At 35.7% G+C, this 17,381-nt stretch overlaps 1 protein-coding gene across 7 annotated transcripts in view; it reads left to right on the forward strand.

Annotated features, from left to right (window-relative positions):
- Nucleotides 1-15,680, forward strand: part of LOC124596570 (patronin) — a 397,221-nt gene extending 381,541 nt beyond the window's left edge. For all 7 annotated transcript variants that reach the window (XM_047135757.1, XM_047135758.1, XM_047135759.1 and 4 more), the window contains 2 exons: nt 3,745-4,027; nt 13,596-15,680. In XM_047135757.1, the coding sequence (XP_046991713.1) occupies nt 3,745-4,027; nt 13,596-13,740 (428 nt within the window). In that variant the 3' untranslated portion in view covers nt 13,741-15,680. The remainder of the gene's footprint in view (nt 1-3,744; nt 4,028-13,595) is intronic.
- The last annotated feature ends 1,701 nt before the right edge of the window (nt 15,681-17,381 follow it).

Raw genomic sequence — 17,381 nt, forward strand, 5'->3', positions numbered from 1 at the left:
CAGTTTACTGCAGAATTCTTGAACATATACTCATTTCGAATATAATAAAGTTCCTTGAGGTGGAAAAGGCTTATGTCCACAATTGAGCACAGATTTAGAAAGCATGACTCCTGCAAACTCAGCTTGACCTTTCTACAAATGATGTCCTGTGAACCATGGACAAAGTACAACATGCAGGTTCCACATGCATAGATCTCTAGAAAGCATTTGATGTGGTATCCCACTGCAGAGTGTTAATGAAGGTCCGAACATACAGAATAGGTTCCGAGATATACAAGTGGCACAAAGACTTCTTAAAGCATTTTTATTTAAAAATGTTATGAAGATTGTACATCTTTATTTTTTCATTTCTACATATTTGCAGGCCTTTACCACTAGAAGTCTCCAAATTGTAGCATGTAACACGGTGATGAGTAATGTAACTATGTTGGTGTGTCAGAAACAGTGTGCTGTAATAGAATTTGAATTCAGAGAGTTTGTCCACACATAGCGTTCCATATCCTTCAGCATGCAGTGCCAGACCACATACAAGTGCTGCGACATGTACAGCAATCCAGCACCTTGGGTTTACTGTCATCAGTCATCCTCCAGACAGTTCCAACTTGGTTCATCTGATTTTAATCTGTTTCTAAAATGTAAAGAACACCTTTGAAGACTTCACTTTGACACTGTTGAAGTGGTGCAAGCAGAGGTGAAGTTGTGGCTCTGTCAACAAAGTCAAACATACTACAGTGATGGTATCAGCAAACTGGTCTCTTTTTGGGAGAAATGTGTTTGTTACCAGTCTGACTATGTTGAGAAATAAAATGTAGACATGGAGAATAAAAGGCATAGAATGTTAATATCATTTGTTTTCTTTAAAAGATTAAGAGTTTTCACATAAATAATTTGAGACTTTCTTTTCAGCATACCCTCATAATAGAACCCAATAATTTGCCCTTGATGAATGTTCATCAAAGACAGGTGTTTTGTTAGGAATGCCGCAGGGAAGTGTGATATGATGGCTCTTGTTCTCTCTATAAATAAACTAGTGAACTTGATAATGCTCTGCAATTGCTAAACATGTGTGGGAATTGGATATATGTCCTGATGCCGCCCCCCCCCCCCCCCCCCCCTCCTCTGACCATACTACCCTTTCCCTCCCACCTGTCGCCTCGCCACTTCCTCTCTCACTGACCTTGAGCCTTGTTTATTGTTATAGCCAATGAAAACTTGATTGGGAATTGAAGTCACTTAAAACAAATTTGTAAATCGGTTGTGACCATTGGTACGTGCTGTATGAGAGATATCTCCTGCTGCTGGGTCTGTGAGGATAGTAACTTCAATGACAGCATGCCATGTAGTTTTAATCTGCTGCGAGACTGAACTACAAAGTTTTGAATGATTCACATTCTGTAGTAGTTCCTGATCTTAAGCTGATAAGCCATTCATACGAGTTCCATGTTTTCTGTTAAAACCAGCTGTGATAAAGGAAACAAAAGAGCACACAGTTGTCTAACGGTTTAAATGGCCTGCCATCACAGTTAAAACACTGTGAGAAAGAAACGGAAGCGCAGCAAAGCACAGCATTTTCTTTCTCGCAGGCAGTTTCAACAGAAAACCTGTACATTGTTGTTTAAAAAAAATGTTAGCTATGTCAGACCAAATGCTTATTGCATTATTGTGTAAAAATTTGAAGTAAATCTGTCAAGATTTTTACCTACAACATTTGCTGTGACACTACAAATATTTTATGGGGAAATATCATCACTGAGTGACTTGAAGACAATACAGGATGACTCTCGCAGAATTTCCTTATGGTTTGACGCATGATTGCTTGCTCTAAATGTAGTCGATGATGATGATGATGATAGGAAAAACAATTCTGCAACATTCTAATGCAGTATTGGTAATGTGGTGCTTGTCACAGTGACATTGTTTAAATATCTAGGCATAACATTCCAAAGGCCTGTGAAATGAACAGTCATGTGAGATGGGCTGTAGGGAGGGCGAATGGCAGACTTCAGTTTACTGGAAGAATTCTGGGAAAGTGTAACTTGTCTATAAAGGAGACCATGTATAGAACATTTGTTTGACTCATTTGGACTAAAGGGAGACGTTAAAGCAATTCAGAGGGGTGCTGCTCGATTTGTTACTGGTAAGTTCAATCAACGTGTAAGTGTCACAGAGATGTTCCACGAACTCAAATTGAAATGCCTGGAGTGAATACAATATTCTTCTTGTGAAACACTATTGAGAAAATTTAGACTGTCAATGTACATTATGTGTAAGAACTACAAAGATAGGATGAGAGTAATTAGGACTTGAACAGAGCTGTATAGAATGTCATTTTTGTTTTGCTCTGTTTACAAGTGGAACAGGAAAGGAAATGATTACGCCACTACCAAACACTTTGTGTACTCCAATTTACTTTGTGTTGTGGATTGCTTGTTTTCTTTTTTAATTTTCAAATGAGTGGAGAGAGTAATCCTGGAGCGTAAAGGAATTTGTATGTCTCTCTTACCATAGCAAAAGGAATCAACGGACCCTATGTTGAACGCGGGTGTAGGATGACAACCCTTTGAGGGGGAGACAGGGCTTATTTCCCTGCACCACCCCTCTCCCCTTGGGCAGTCAAAGTTCTCATTTGTTTATCGTCACTCCTGACTGCCACAATATACTGTCCACATAATAGTAGTGGTACCGTGTGGTGGCTTGCAGAGTATATACGTAGATGTAAGTGAATTCTCTTTGTTACAAATTATTTAGGAATAAAGGAGATGACTCACCGAAAGGCAGAAGTGGTGCATCACTGATAGGCACATAAACAAAAGATATGGAGCTTGGCTAGCTTTTGGAATGCATTTCCTTTTTCTGGCATGTAGAAAAAACATGCACACGCACGCAGACAAGCACATGCACGTCTCCCCCCAGAAAAGGAAGTGCGTTCTGAAAGCTAGCCAACCTCCATACCTTTCATTTGTGTATCTCTTGATGATGCAGTTCTTCTGCTTTTCGGTGAATTGTCTCCTTTATTGGTAAATAACACATAATTTTCAGCCAGAGCTTTCCTTACATTATTCTCCATGTGTTAGTGAGGCTGAAGCTGCATTCTTCATTTATATATGTTTCACTTCTTTTGCATTTAATGTACTACAAAGGTTCAGCATAACATCTTGTGATCATTTCTGTTGTCTGCTTCTAGCTGCTACCCCTTATTCATAAGGAGTAAATTTGTAAATAAAACTCATCTTCTGCAAGTTATAAATGGCCTCTTGTCAATAGAAAGAAAACTGTTACATAGTGTCTGCTTTCTTCATACCATGGCTTAACAGATAGAGCATCACAGAAGGGCAAAAGACCTCTGGTTCTTCTTCACTGACATATTACATCCCTGCAATTCCATATTTAGACTCTTTCTGAATGTATTTATTTCCAAGATTGTCTCTAAGTAACATCTACCGCAGGGTTTAAATGTAAACAACTGAAGAACTGTTTTCTTAAGGTCCATCGGGTGAAAATTATATTCTTGTAAATACAAGTCATTCAATACCCTCAATTATTAAGAAAATTGGTCTTTGCTTAATGAGGTGGTCTGGAAAAGTATACACTTCGTGCTCTGATGTGCATTAGTCATGTCAACAATTCCAGTCTGGTCTTCTAACAATAAAATATAATTATTTTGTCTGTACTGTATGACAAGACACAAAAATAATTTTTGATTTTAGTTACGGAAATAAAAAATGAGAAACCTGAAATTTCCAGGTCCAAGACTGTACAAGCAACCAGCAACTAAATCTAATCGTGGAATAATGCTGAATGCTGTGGAATATTGTGTTTTCCCTGGTGTTGTCAACAAAGAAGCTAAGCGACGAGTGTTGGAAGAAATTGCTCGTTCAGAAAGCAAACATTTCTTAATCTTATTTAGGGATGCTGGCTGCCAGTTTAGAGCCCTATATTCATATTGTCCGGATCGAGAAGAAGTGCTAAAATTGTATGGGACTGGCCCAAAACAAGTGAATGATAGAATGTTTGACAAGTTCTTCAAGTAAGTATTTGATAAAGTTTCTTAATTGTAGCTACAAATATTTGTTTTTTTTGCAGCCATGGTGGTGGTGCCGGTAGCAAATAATAGTAATTACTTAATGTATATTCATAATTTTTATTGTGATAATGGATATTCTATTATGTGAACAATGCGCTATGAAGAAATTCATGCCTGCAGATGAATGGTGGTTAACTTATAGACACAGTTTCCAATTAGAGTATTCGCTTCTCTCTCTCTCTCTCTCTCTCTCTCTCTCTCTCTCTCTCTCTCTCTCTTTGAAATTTAGAACAGAATGTGAAACTGTTATTATGATGGAAACGTTGGACACAGCAAAATTTAGGATGTGGCCCATCTTATGGGTGATGGCGACAACAGTTATTTTCCCTAGACTTTATGTTCAGAGAAATCAGGTGGTACATTTCTAAGGGTCACAGGCACTTCTGCAAAGTGCGAAGCAAACAACAAGCAGGAGCTTAGGACAGAAATGACTCACACTAGTACAGGCAGATTTAGTTGCATATGAGGATAAAAGGAGGTTACGTTAGTTCATGGGAGATCAGAATAGTGGGAATCGGATATGAAAACAGTGTGGGTGAAGGTACAAAACACACACTGAAGTGGATCCCAGGTGGAATTGTGGTGTTTACACTAGCCTGTAAATGTAACTTACGTGAAGTTCAGAGAGAAGATGAAAGCAGGTGATGGGGAGGATGGGCAGCAGGAAGTAGGATGGGAAAAGAAAATGCTTTCTTCAGCACCAGAAACATACCACTGTCATTTATATAGTGTTAGCCTAAAAGATTCATCGGGATTCAAAGTACTATTTATTTACAAGTATACAACATACAAAGATGGGAGATACATGACAAGATAAGTACAGTCACCCTGTTTCTAGAACATTCTACAAATGTTCAATGCGTCCTTGGCTGCCCAGCACACATCCAAATGGTAATCCAGTCGCATCCATATGTTCACTAGCATGTTTCCATCAATGTCTATCACAGCAACATTGAAGTGTTCACACTATATGTCCTTAACATAACCCCACAGGAAGAAACTCCATGGTATGAGATCTGGCAACCTGTGGAGGAAGGAGGGTCCATGACAACAGAGGAACATCAACCAGACCAGCATGCCCTATCCAATAACGAGGCAGTTCTCCATTGAGAAAGGCTCTAGTGAGGTGAAGTCCCGCCCTGTTGAAAGATGAAAGTCAAGGAGTGAGCAGTTGGCTGTGGCAGCAACCACAACTGTAATATATCCGCGTACGCAACCCGTCACCATCTGCTCAGTGAAGGAAAAGGGGCCATACAGCTTTGTTTTGGACTTAGCAAAGAAGACATTTACCTTGGAAAATTTCTTTCCAACCGTTCAGACATGGGGCAGTACTATACCCCACACTCTCACGTGGGTGCTGTACGTCTACTGACAGATGCAGAATCGCCTTGTTGCCAAATATCACTGTCCCCATCAAGCCATCATCATCATCATTGTCATCTTCCATAGCTTATTGCATTTTGGTACATAACTCCAATCAAGTTGGTCATAATTATCTTGAGTGAGATTTCCTAACAGTTGCAAACAACAGGAGTTTGAAATGCAAACACCACTGCTAAACATTTGTGGAATACCCAGTTCATGACTTGCGAGAATGGTTGATTTTTGTGGACTGCACAAAGTTCTGTCTCATTCACTCTGCAGTTTGATTTGAAATAGTTGGTTGCCCAGTGATTTTTCACTTTATGCAGACAACCGTATCAAGAAACTGGTGAAATCAATGCAAAATGCTCTGGTGACAAGATGCAGCTTTTCTGTATTTGCATACAAGTGCATACTGAACACTCATTACCAATGAATGCTTCATGTATTCTAACACACAAAAACCCTTAATACTGTATTGATACAATCTCTAGAGTGCTGTCGTAGGCCTGCTATCTTTTCAGACCTAGAGTTATTCCCCAAAACATTATTTCTTGAGTCATTCACACAAGGTGAAATCTGAAGAATTATAAAACAGAAATCAAACTCGTACTCAAGTGGCTTTGATGGCATACCTGTTTATCTTCTAAAACAAATATGGCATCATGTCTTATCCGTTTTCAGACGCAATGAACTACTCCTTGCTGTCAGGCCAGTTCCGTACAATTTTCACAGCAGCAAAAGTGGTTCCTCTCTTTAAAAAGGATGACAGGGGTGATGTTAATAACTACGGACCCGTCTCGATCCTATCAAGCATACCAATGTTCTCGAGAAGGTAGTGTATGACTTTGTTATTAAGTTCCTGGAAATAAACTGTTTGTTGAGTCCTTATCACTTTGACTTTCGAAAAGGGAAATCAATAAATGGGGCCCTGTATTCATTTCCAAATGAAGTTTATAGTGCACCCAATGACAGAATGCATAGAATAGGAGTCTTCCTTGATGCCGCAGAGGTCTTAGGTCTCATAAACCAGGAATTACTTATGAATAAACTGCTACAGTGTGAAATTAAGTGCAATGCAATGATGTTTAGCTCGTATATCTTGGACAGAGTTCAAAAAAGTTATAATCACCCCAAAAAATGTTGGAAGTATACAGTTAAAAGAGCAAGTCTTAAGACATTACATTCTTCGCAAGGTTCCATTCTTGGTTCCCTTCTGTGTATTATATTTATCGATGATCTGTCCCAAAGTTTGTAAAAAGATCTGTCAGTAATGTTTGCCAATGACACCTTTATACTGTTTTCAAATCACAGTGCACATGAACTCCATAACACGATTTTTGATGAAAACTCTACTCTGGTAAATTGGTTAAGCACAAACAAACTGTTTCTGAATAAACGCAAAACTATCGGTATAAATTTTCACCCATTACATGTCATTTTATCAAGAACAGATGATGCTGGATATGAAGATGTACTCATAACCCAAGAGGTCACCCCTAAATTCCTCACACTATGGACAGATGACATACTATGAAATGATATAAATAGAGAGTTAGTAAATAGACGAGGAATTTGTGCTGTACATTTAATGTCCTGATTAAATTCTTTGACATTGAGGCACTAAAATGTGCAACCATATTGGGGAGATGAGTCGCAGATAGGCACGACAAAAAGACTGTGACAAACAAACTTTCATCTGTCTGAGTCTTTTTCTTGTGCCTATCTGCAACATCTCCGCTATATGGCGACTGGCAACTTCCCTTTTCATAATATTTTGCATTTCATCCTAGAGTTTCCATTGTTTGATTAAAATGTACATCCTTTGCACGTGTATGCTCAACAAGCATGTATACTCAATTTTGGGGCATCTCACACAGAGAGATGTGTTATGTAGAGAAGAATAATTAAGACAATGAGACAAGTGAGCTTGTCTCCTTTCTTGATATTCAAAAATAGTGTGCTTTTTTCATGAGAATATACATATTTTTATGAAAAAATAGACAAGCATTTTTACCAGAGCTGTCATTTGAATGATCTATCTATAATGATGATAATAGTAATAATAATAATAATAATAATAATAATAATAATAATAATGAAGTCACCCAAGCAATTAATTCTACTCACAATTGGAAAGCCACTGGAAATGATAAAATAGCAAATTTCTGGTTAAAGAAGTTCACCTCAACACATTCACATCTAACTAAATTATTTAACAGTTACATTGCAGACCCATACACATTCCCTGATACACTTACACATGGAATAACTTATCTGAAACCTAAAGATCAAGCAGACACAGCGAACCCAGCTAAATATCGCCCCATAACATGCCTACCAACAATATACAAAATATTAACTTCAGTCATTAAACAGAAACTAGTGACACATACAACACAGAACAAAATTATAAATGAAGAACAAAAAGGCTGTTGCAAAGGAGCACGAGGATGTAAAGAGCAACTGATAATAGATGCAGAGGTGACATATCAAGCTAAAACTAAACAAAGGTCGCTACACTACGCATACATCGATTACCAAAAAGCTTTTGATAGTGTACCCCACTCATGGTTACTACAAATATTGGAAATATATAAAGTAGATCCTAAATTGATACAGTTCCTAAACATAGTAATGAAAAATTGGAAAACCACACTTAATATCCAAACAAATTCAAATAATATCACATCACGGCAAATACAGATTAACCATGGAATATACCAAGGAGACTCATTAAGTCCTTTCTGGTTCTGCCTTGCTCTGAACCCACTATCCAACATGCTAAATAATACAAATTATGGTTACAATATTACTGGAACATACCCACACAAAATCACACATTTGCTATACATGGATGATCTAAAACTACTGGCAGCAACAAATCAACAACTCAACCAATTACTAAAGATAACAGAAGTATTTAGCAATGATATAAATATGGCTTTTGGAACAGACAAATGTAAGAAAAATAGCATAGTCAAGGGAAAACACACTAAACAAGCAGATTACATGTTGGATAACCACAGCAACTGCATAGAAGCGATGGAAAAAACAGATGCCTATAAATATCTAGGATACAGACAAAAAATAGGAATAGATGATAGAAATATTAAGGAAGAGCTAAAAGAAAAATATAGACAAAGACTAACAAAAATACTGAAAACAGAATTGACAGCAAGAAACAAGACAAAAGCTATAAATACCTATGCTATACCAATATTGACCTACTCATTTGGAGTAGTGAAATGGAGTAACACAGACCTAGAAGCACTCAATACACTTACACGATCACAATGCCACAAATATAGAATACATCACATACATTCAGCAACAGAAAGATTCACATTAAGCAGAAAGGAAGGAGGAAGGGGATTTATCGACATAAAAAACCTACATTATGGACAGGTAGACAATTTAAGAAAATTCTTTCTAGAACGAGCAGAAACTAGCAAAATACACAAAGCAATCACCCACATAAATACATCGGCTACACCACTACAATTTCATAACCACCTCTACAACCCTTTAGATCACATAACATCAACAGATACAAAGAAAGTAAATTGGAAAAAGAAAACACTACATGGCAAGCACCCGTATCATCTAACACAGCACACATCGATCAAGACGCATCCAACACATGGCTAAGAAGAGGCAATATATACAGTGAGACAGAAGGATTCATGATTGCAATACAGGATCAAACAATAAACACCAGATATTACAGCAAGCATATTATTAAAGATCCCAATACCACAACAGATAAATGCAGACTTTGCAAACAATAAATAGAAACAGTAGATCACATCACAAGCAGATGTACAATACTAGCAAATACAGAATACCCCAGAAGACATGACAACGTCGCAAAAATAATACATCAACAGCTTGCCTTACAACATAAACTTTTAAAACAACGCGTTCCTACATACAAGTATACACCACAAAATGTACTGGAGAATGATGAATACAAATTATACTGGAACAGAACCATTATAACAGATAAAACAACGCCACATAACAAACCTGACATCATACTCACCAATAAAAAGAAGAAATTAACACAACTAATTGAAATATCCATACCCAATACAGCAAATATACAGAAGAAAACAGGAGAAAAAATTGAAAAATACATCCAACTGGCTGAGGAAGTCAAGGACATGTGGCATCAGGATAAAGTTGACATTATACCAATTATACTTTCAACTACAGGAGTCATACCACGCAATATCCACCAGTACATCAATGCAATACAGCTACATCCAAACTTATATATACAACTTCAGAAATCCGTAATTATTGATACATGTTCAATTACCCGAAAGTTCCTAAACGCAATGTAACATATACCGTACAGTTAAAAGGAAGGGACGCTTGATCAAGGTCCGCGTCACTTTCATTCCGAACCAGACCTAAGGTCTGAGAAAGGAAAGATAATAATAATAATCATAATAATAATACATTGTCATTCGGCCATTACAGCAATAGAAATTGACACACACATTATACAACACAATTGATAATTTAGAAGAAACAGCAAGACTGTTGTTGGTGTTACAATATTACGTTACAGTTGAAATATTCATTTATGTCATTGAATGGGTTGGTAACTAGCCAGTCATGCAGTATTTGTTTGAATGCTTGTACTAGTAATTCTTGTACAGATTGTGGAACTTTATTAAATAATTTGTGCCCGATGAGTTCATAACTGTTCAGTGATTTTGACAGTCTGTGGTATCAGTTAGAAATGCTTCTATTCCCTCTTGTACTGCAACAGTGTTCATTTTCTCTCTGTTTTGGTTGTGGTAACGTCTGTTTGTGTAAATTAAAACATAGTAATTGTAGAAGTTTATTACATCATGATCTTTTGTTCACAAAACAATGGTTACAAAGTGTGCCTTATAAGAAGAATCAGTAATTATCCGAATAGTTTTTGTCTGCAGTATTAAGATGTCAAGCAAACAACTAGAGTTCCTCCATAAAATAATGTATGTTGGTATGCTTTGGGAGAATGAAAAATAGGATGGTCTAACATTCTTTTCGGGTAAACAATCTACAAGTCACCTTCACAGATAAATTTATCATGACAGCTTACCACTAATGTATTGTACATGATGATCCTAAGATAATGTATCGTGTAAATATACCCCCAAAAATTCAACATAACTAGGATCATCTGATGGAAGCTTGTCTCTCAGACTAAGAACCGTGTGCTGTGGTTCCCCCCCCCCCCCCCCTGCCCCCCCCCCCCCCCCATTTAGTAAGAAGCTATTTGCTTTAAACCAGTTGGAAGCTTGGTCCATTGAAGAAAAGTTGTATCATCTGCATGTAGAACAGCGCTAGACTTTATAAATGATGACAGATCATTGATCATTATTAGGAACAGAAAAAGGTCCAATATGGATCCTTGGGGGACACCTATGTTAACTTGTTCTATTCTTGACATTTTCTTGCCAACACAGACAGTTTGCCTACAGTTCTCTGATTTAAATATTTTAAGGCTGTTACCTTCAATGCCATAGAATTCAATTTTTTTCCCAGAAGTGCTGTGTGCTCTACACAGTCAAAAGCTTCACTTAGATCACAAAAAGTGGCTGAGAAAAGCCTTTATCCTCAAACACTTCAAATATGTATTGGACTGCAGAGTCTATAGTATTAACTGTTGACAAGTTTTTCCTAAAACCATAAAATGATTCACTGATCATTCCTAGATTTTCAAAGTAAACATGTAATTGTTGGAAAATTACACATTCCAGCACTTTAGAAAAAGCCAGGACTATAGAAATTGGCCTGTAACTTGAAGGTGAGTCAGTATCTCCTTTTTTGTGTGTTGGATCTACCTGACACTTTTAGCTCATCAGGAAAATATACCTCAGCTATGCACTTGTTTATACAATATATTCAGGGATACACAATACAACCTATTACTTTCTTTAGTGTGTTAGAAGATGTGTCATACATATCTACACTGTCTGATGGTTTTAGCTGTTTTACTATTCTTAGGACGAGACTAGGAGAGACCTTGGAGAAAGCAGACATGCGTTTATTAGCTGGTGGTTTACATACATTTTTTGAAAGAATCTCTGATGAACTAATATCAGGTTTGGTAATAGAATTTCCTACTTCCTCAAGTGATGTAATAAAATAATCATTGAATTTTTGGGGACATACATTAATTTTCTTGTTTCTTTCATTTTTAGCAATACTATTTATTAGTTTCCATACGACTTTGCACTTGTTGGTGGAATTCTCAATACTGCTGAAATTGTGTGCTTTTTGCGTTCAACAAAGGCTTTTTTACACTCATTCCTATATCTAAGATAGACTGATGTGGCGTGGTCAACCTTCATACTTTTATATACATTGTGCAACAACATAACTTGGTTTTTCAGATTTGTTAGTTCTTCACTATACCATGGATTTTTTTTATTTTTTATTTGGGTCTTTGCTTTTGAAGCCTTTGTCAATTATTTTGCGTTTCTTTATGGGAATGGTGTCATTAAATTCTGTCAAAACTGATTTAAAGAACCTTTCAAGTGTTGGCTTTGCTGACAAATCATTACATAAGCTATAATGTGTGTCACCATAACACTGGGCAAATCAGTCTCTGTCTGCAAAGGACTTATGAAACCTGACAATTTTATCATTTGTGACAGATCTGGTGGTTACAGTTTTTGGGACAGGCCTTGCAATATTACTCTTGTCAGCAGAGAATTTTGTTGTACAATTTAAGGATACAGAATCATTGTCCTTGCAACTTATGATAAACTATCAAAGCTACCCAAATGTACAGTTTAAACAGAAGAAGAAGGGGGGGGGGGGGGGAAATCTGCTTAAACTGTGGCAAGTGATTTTAAAATAATTATTAACCTGCACTTGTGCTTAACACTGTTTCACTTAATATTAGATTACATCTTAATTTTACTGATTTAAGTTACTGATTAAAGTTGCTGATTATTGATTAAGTTGCTGATTTACTGATTTAAGTTGCAAAATGGAAATACTGTCAAATTACACGATTCTTCTCTAGTTTCAAAATTGACAAAAATGTTGTCAAGACATGCCTCATCTCTTGTGGGTCTATTATTGATAAAGTGTAAATTGCTCTCTCTTTAAAGATTTTTCATCTCAGTGACACTATGTTTGCGTGTATTTACCTCAAAATCTGAATTCAGATCTCCACCTATTACAACGTCATAATATAACCATTTTGGCTCTCTAAATACATGTAACAGCAGGTCCAGTTTTTCTGGAAATGCCCTTAGGTGATCTGTACAAGAATATTATTACTAACTTAAAACTATCGATGACTATACCAATAGCTTCAAAATTCTGTTCGTCCCACAAGTACTCTAGATCCAACCTAGTAATAGAGCAACTGAGTGAGTGGTTAGTATAGATTGCTACCTCTTCTATGCAATTTTCTACAGTAACTATTTGCCATATTGTAGGTATCAAGTTTCACAATTGTAAGTTCACCCTCGGTATCCCAGTGTTCACTCAAACAAAAAATATCAAATTTATTACCTAGGCCAAAAGTACAATTACCCAATGGCTACAAAAAAAAAGACACAGCAGTGTAAAGCATATGGGAGTGGCTACTTATGTGCCATAAGCTTATAACTGATTAATTCATTCTACAGAGATTGTGGTTATTTTATTATGAGTCTAAAGTAACAAAGTTAAATTTTTATATACCATTAGTTTTTAGCTGATTTATTTAATTCTACATATGTGAGTTTTATAATAATGTTAATTTGGACTTGTCCCATATCCATGAGCAACAACACATCACAGGTCTGAAATCAGTAAAATTCAGATGTAATCTAATATTAAGTGAAACAGTGTTAAGCACAAGTGCAGGTTAATAATTAAATTAAAATCACTTGGCACAGTTTAAGCAGATCCCTCCCCCCCCCCCCCCCCCTTCTTCTTCTTCTTCTTCTGTTTAAACTGTACATTTGGTAGGCTTTGATAGTTTATCATAAGTTGCAAAAAGCATAAATGTGTTTGAAAACCAAAAACATTCCAGCCTTGAAGTGTGTCTTGAATTGCAGATAACACTGCTATATCACATTGTATTACTTCCTGATATCACTTCAGAAATACCACAGCTCTAATTATTTCACTCTTGTGATTTCAGGTATAATTCCGGTGGCAAATGTTTTTCCCAAGTCCACACAAAACACCTTACAGTCACAATTGATGCTTTCACCATTCATAACAGTTTGTGGCAAGGAAAAAAAGTGGCTCTGCCTAATAAGAAAGACATGGCTTTGGTTATATAGTTATTACAGAATAATTTATGTATTTTGTGCATAATCAAGGATAACCTTTTTTAACAGACTGCAGCGCAATCAATCAACATTCACAGTTGTGAGTTGTCTGTGTATATAGTTTTGCACAAGAGAATTGCCAGTGACAAATTACTCTTCATTGAACAGGTGTGTGATGTGACCAAAAAAGGAAACGGAGATTATATATTGCAAACAAGAGAGTGATGTTCATAATTATGAAGCAGAATTTTTTACTAAGATAACATCTCATGTGGTTGTTTTACTCTTTACTTGAAAATAAATAAACTCTTTCATTTGTCTTAGATATAGATCATTATGCCAAAATTAGGCATTCAGTATACTTGCATGAAAGCTTAATCATATCTTGATCATTTGGAATCTGTGTTTTTAATGCAAGCTTTACAGACTCTTTTTAAGCAATATGTTACTGTTGTTTGTAATTATGTATTTATGTGGAAGTCTCTTCACTTATTTGTGTCAGTTGTTTGTGTGTATTCTTTCAGTATTTACATCAGTTATATAATATGGAAAACTGTACAGCTTCTACTGCTGTTGAAATACAAATATTTGTAAGATAGAAAGTGTGTTTGGAAGTTTGTGTATTTATGATGAGTGTGGGAGAAGGGGAAAGCATTGAGCTATTTTCAATACTCCACAAAATACTGATATACATTTCTCTCTAAGAGCTCTAAAAAAAACTTTAGTCAAATATGGCCTTTGATAGATTTTTGCTTCTTGTTATCACATTGCCTAGTTTGTACAATGTAACAATAAGATTCAGCTTGTTAAAGCCATTAATGTAAAATGAAAGAATGAGGATTTATGGCTAACTGTGTGATATTTTATCCTGGCTATCCTCTTACTTCCATCAGAGTACTGAGTCATAACATTATATAAAGTTTTGTTAAACCTCTTGCTTGTGACTGATATTTGTTTTCTAATGTTTGTAAGTACGCTGCAACATTCATTATAACTGCATACTGGTTGTTGCTTCATTGTTAGTTTTTTTATGTGATACTTTTGGTCACAGTGTCATACATGAGCACAACTGGATTCAGGGAACTACTCTAGTATTAAGGTTGTGTTAATCCCAAGTAGTACTTGAGATTTGTATATAAATGTATATTTTTTATGTGCTGTGTACAGATAATTGTCCTCTAGTAACAATTTGACCATGAACATATTTTTATATTAATAAATTAATAGTATATTGCTCCACCTCTTTTCTCTAAAAACTATTGACTCTTATTTACACTGTGTTGTAATGTGTATATATGCTTAACAGTATTTTCACCATTCAGAGAAATTTTCTGTTCTTGGATTGCAGTTTCCTGAAAAGCTTTAGTGCTAACTTTATGATATATGCTGGAGTGACAACAGCTCCTACACCAAAGCTGTAACAGTATAGGTAGGTTTCAGTGCAGTTGTTAAAGCTTTGATGCTTACAGCATCAGAATAAAGTTTTAAAATGTCCACTGGGTTTATATGAAAGGAAATTTGTTGAGAGTAATCCAGTTGATTTTATGAGAGCATATGATGCTAGTTACAATTTTGCTAATTTTTTTTTTTTTTTTTTTTGTACTGAATGTGATACTTTAGGTTTTAACGCCATTGATACTAATGGTACATATCCTAATAAACTTTTGTATGTTTTTGTACATATGTGTATAAAATATGTTTTAATTAGTTATACAATGTTCTGTTGATTGGAAATGCCAAAAATCAAAACAGCTTTGCCATGTAGGCATAACGTTTTTACTAGCAGCTGAACATAAAGAATTGTTCTGTAATATTTTGCAACATTCCACATCATATGTTGTGCAATATTAACTTTCTGAGTGAAGACTTATTTATGTTGTTTTACTTGGATGTACTTGTATATGATGAACCTGTTTTTGTATTTACCCAGTAATAAAAACAAAAATATATTATACATCAAAAAGTCATTTTCCAGATAGGAAATTTGCTACTCATATGAAATTACAAATTTATGTAATTATTTTGATAACAGTGGTGGAAACAAACTGTAACTGATAATAATAGTATTAACAATATCTTAAAAAAGAGACAAAATTTATTTAAAGAGAGAACTTTTTGAAAGACATAATCTGTTGCTATAAAATTGTGTGTGCCCTTTAATACTTCCCCATTACTGTTAAAGGAAAGTCACTTAGTTAAGAATAAAAACAAGTTCTTAAAGACAACAGATCAGATCAGTAAATTTTTATGCCTCAAAACTGCAAACCTTAAAAGCAACGGAACTTCCACAGTAAAACTACCCTGACCTAGATCATCAGTGCTCTCTGTAAATTATTCATGGTGAATGCTAGATGGTCTCCTGTCCTTATCTGCATGGAGTCAGTATGCCTATTATATTAAGCCTGTTATAGTTATGACAAAATCTTCAATTTGTGAGTTAGTTACGTGTTCTTTAGATTGTATTCTCATGAGCGAAGTGATATCAAATGCGTAATTTTTACAACAGTTAAAACTTTCCTTTATATATGTAACAGTATTTTGGTTATTAACATTTACATAACTCATTCTTCTATGTAAAAGTGCATTGTCTGTATAGGAAAAAAACTATGTTAATTAAGATAAGCACACAGAATCTTACACATAATAATTGATTAAAATTGCTGCATTCATTTAAGAAGAGAGCAGGTGTTGATGGCTCTTGATAGTGACAAATCATGATGATTCACCATGGAAAATATGCTTCAGTACTTAGGGGTTGACCAATAATTACCAAACTATTTGAAGTAAACAACATAGATCTTCACTTAAAAGTTTTTGTATAACAAATGAAATTAACTGTTAATTTTGAAAGTTAATCATGGGGGGGGGGGGGTTAGTGCATTATTAGCCCCCCCCCCCCCCCCCCAGTTTTTTATTTTATTTTTTTTAAATTTTTTTTTTAATTTTTAAATCCAGTCCAGTTTGAACCCACAGGAGCTCAACCATTGTGCATTACTGTCCAGTTTAGATTAAGGTTATTGTTATTCGGAGTGAAGCTTGAAATACTAACATATACTGGAATAACTGAAGTAAATCTGATAAAAAAAAAGAGCTTTCATATCTACAGTTTTGGAGTTTGCAGGTTCTATTGAGAAAAAAAATACAGGGAAGAATATTGTAGATATCCAGATTATTTGTAATATGAGGAGAAATATACCAGGATGGAGTGAGATAAACATTAGTATGTTTCTTGCTACTCTTTCTGTCAGTTGAGAATATTGGCATGCTTTTTTTCTCACAATTTCAGACATTTATTCACTTTTGCTTGTCTCCTCTTTTCTTTCTCCTATCAACTGGTCCAGAAGGTTTAGATGTACAAGTATTTTATTAGTGACAGTGTCCCCATTTATGCTGGTAAGTATGCATGACAGACAACCATATTTGTCTGAAGGCAACTGGCACTTGATGGCTGACAATGAATCTTGCGCCCATATACACCTTCTAATATCATGTCATACCTACTTTCGTCCGGTGTAGTGCAGCAACCCAATGTGGCATCAACTCAACAAGTCATTGGAAGCCCCTGCAAAATATTGATCCATGCTATCTCTGTAGCCATCCATAACTGTGAAAGTGTTACAGGTGCAGGATTTTTGCATGATCTGAACTGTTGT

Source organism: Schistocerca americana, chromosome 2 (assembly GCF_021461395.2).
Source record: "Schistocerca americana isolate TAMUIC-IGC-003095 chromosome 2, iqSchAmer2.1, whole genome shotgun sequence".
NCBI classification, from domain to species: domain Eukaryota; kingdom Metazoa; phylum Arthropoda; class Insecta; order Orthoptera; family Acrididae; genus Schistocerca; species Schistocerca americana.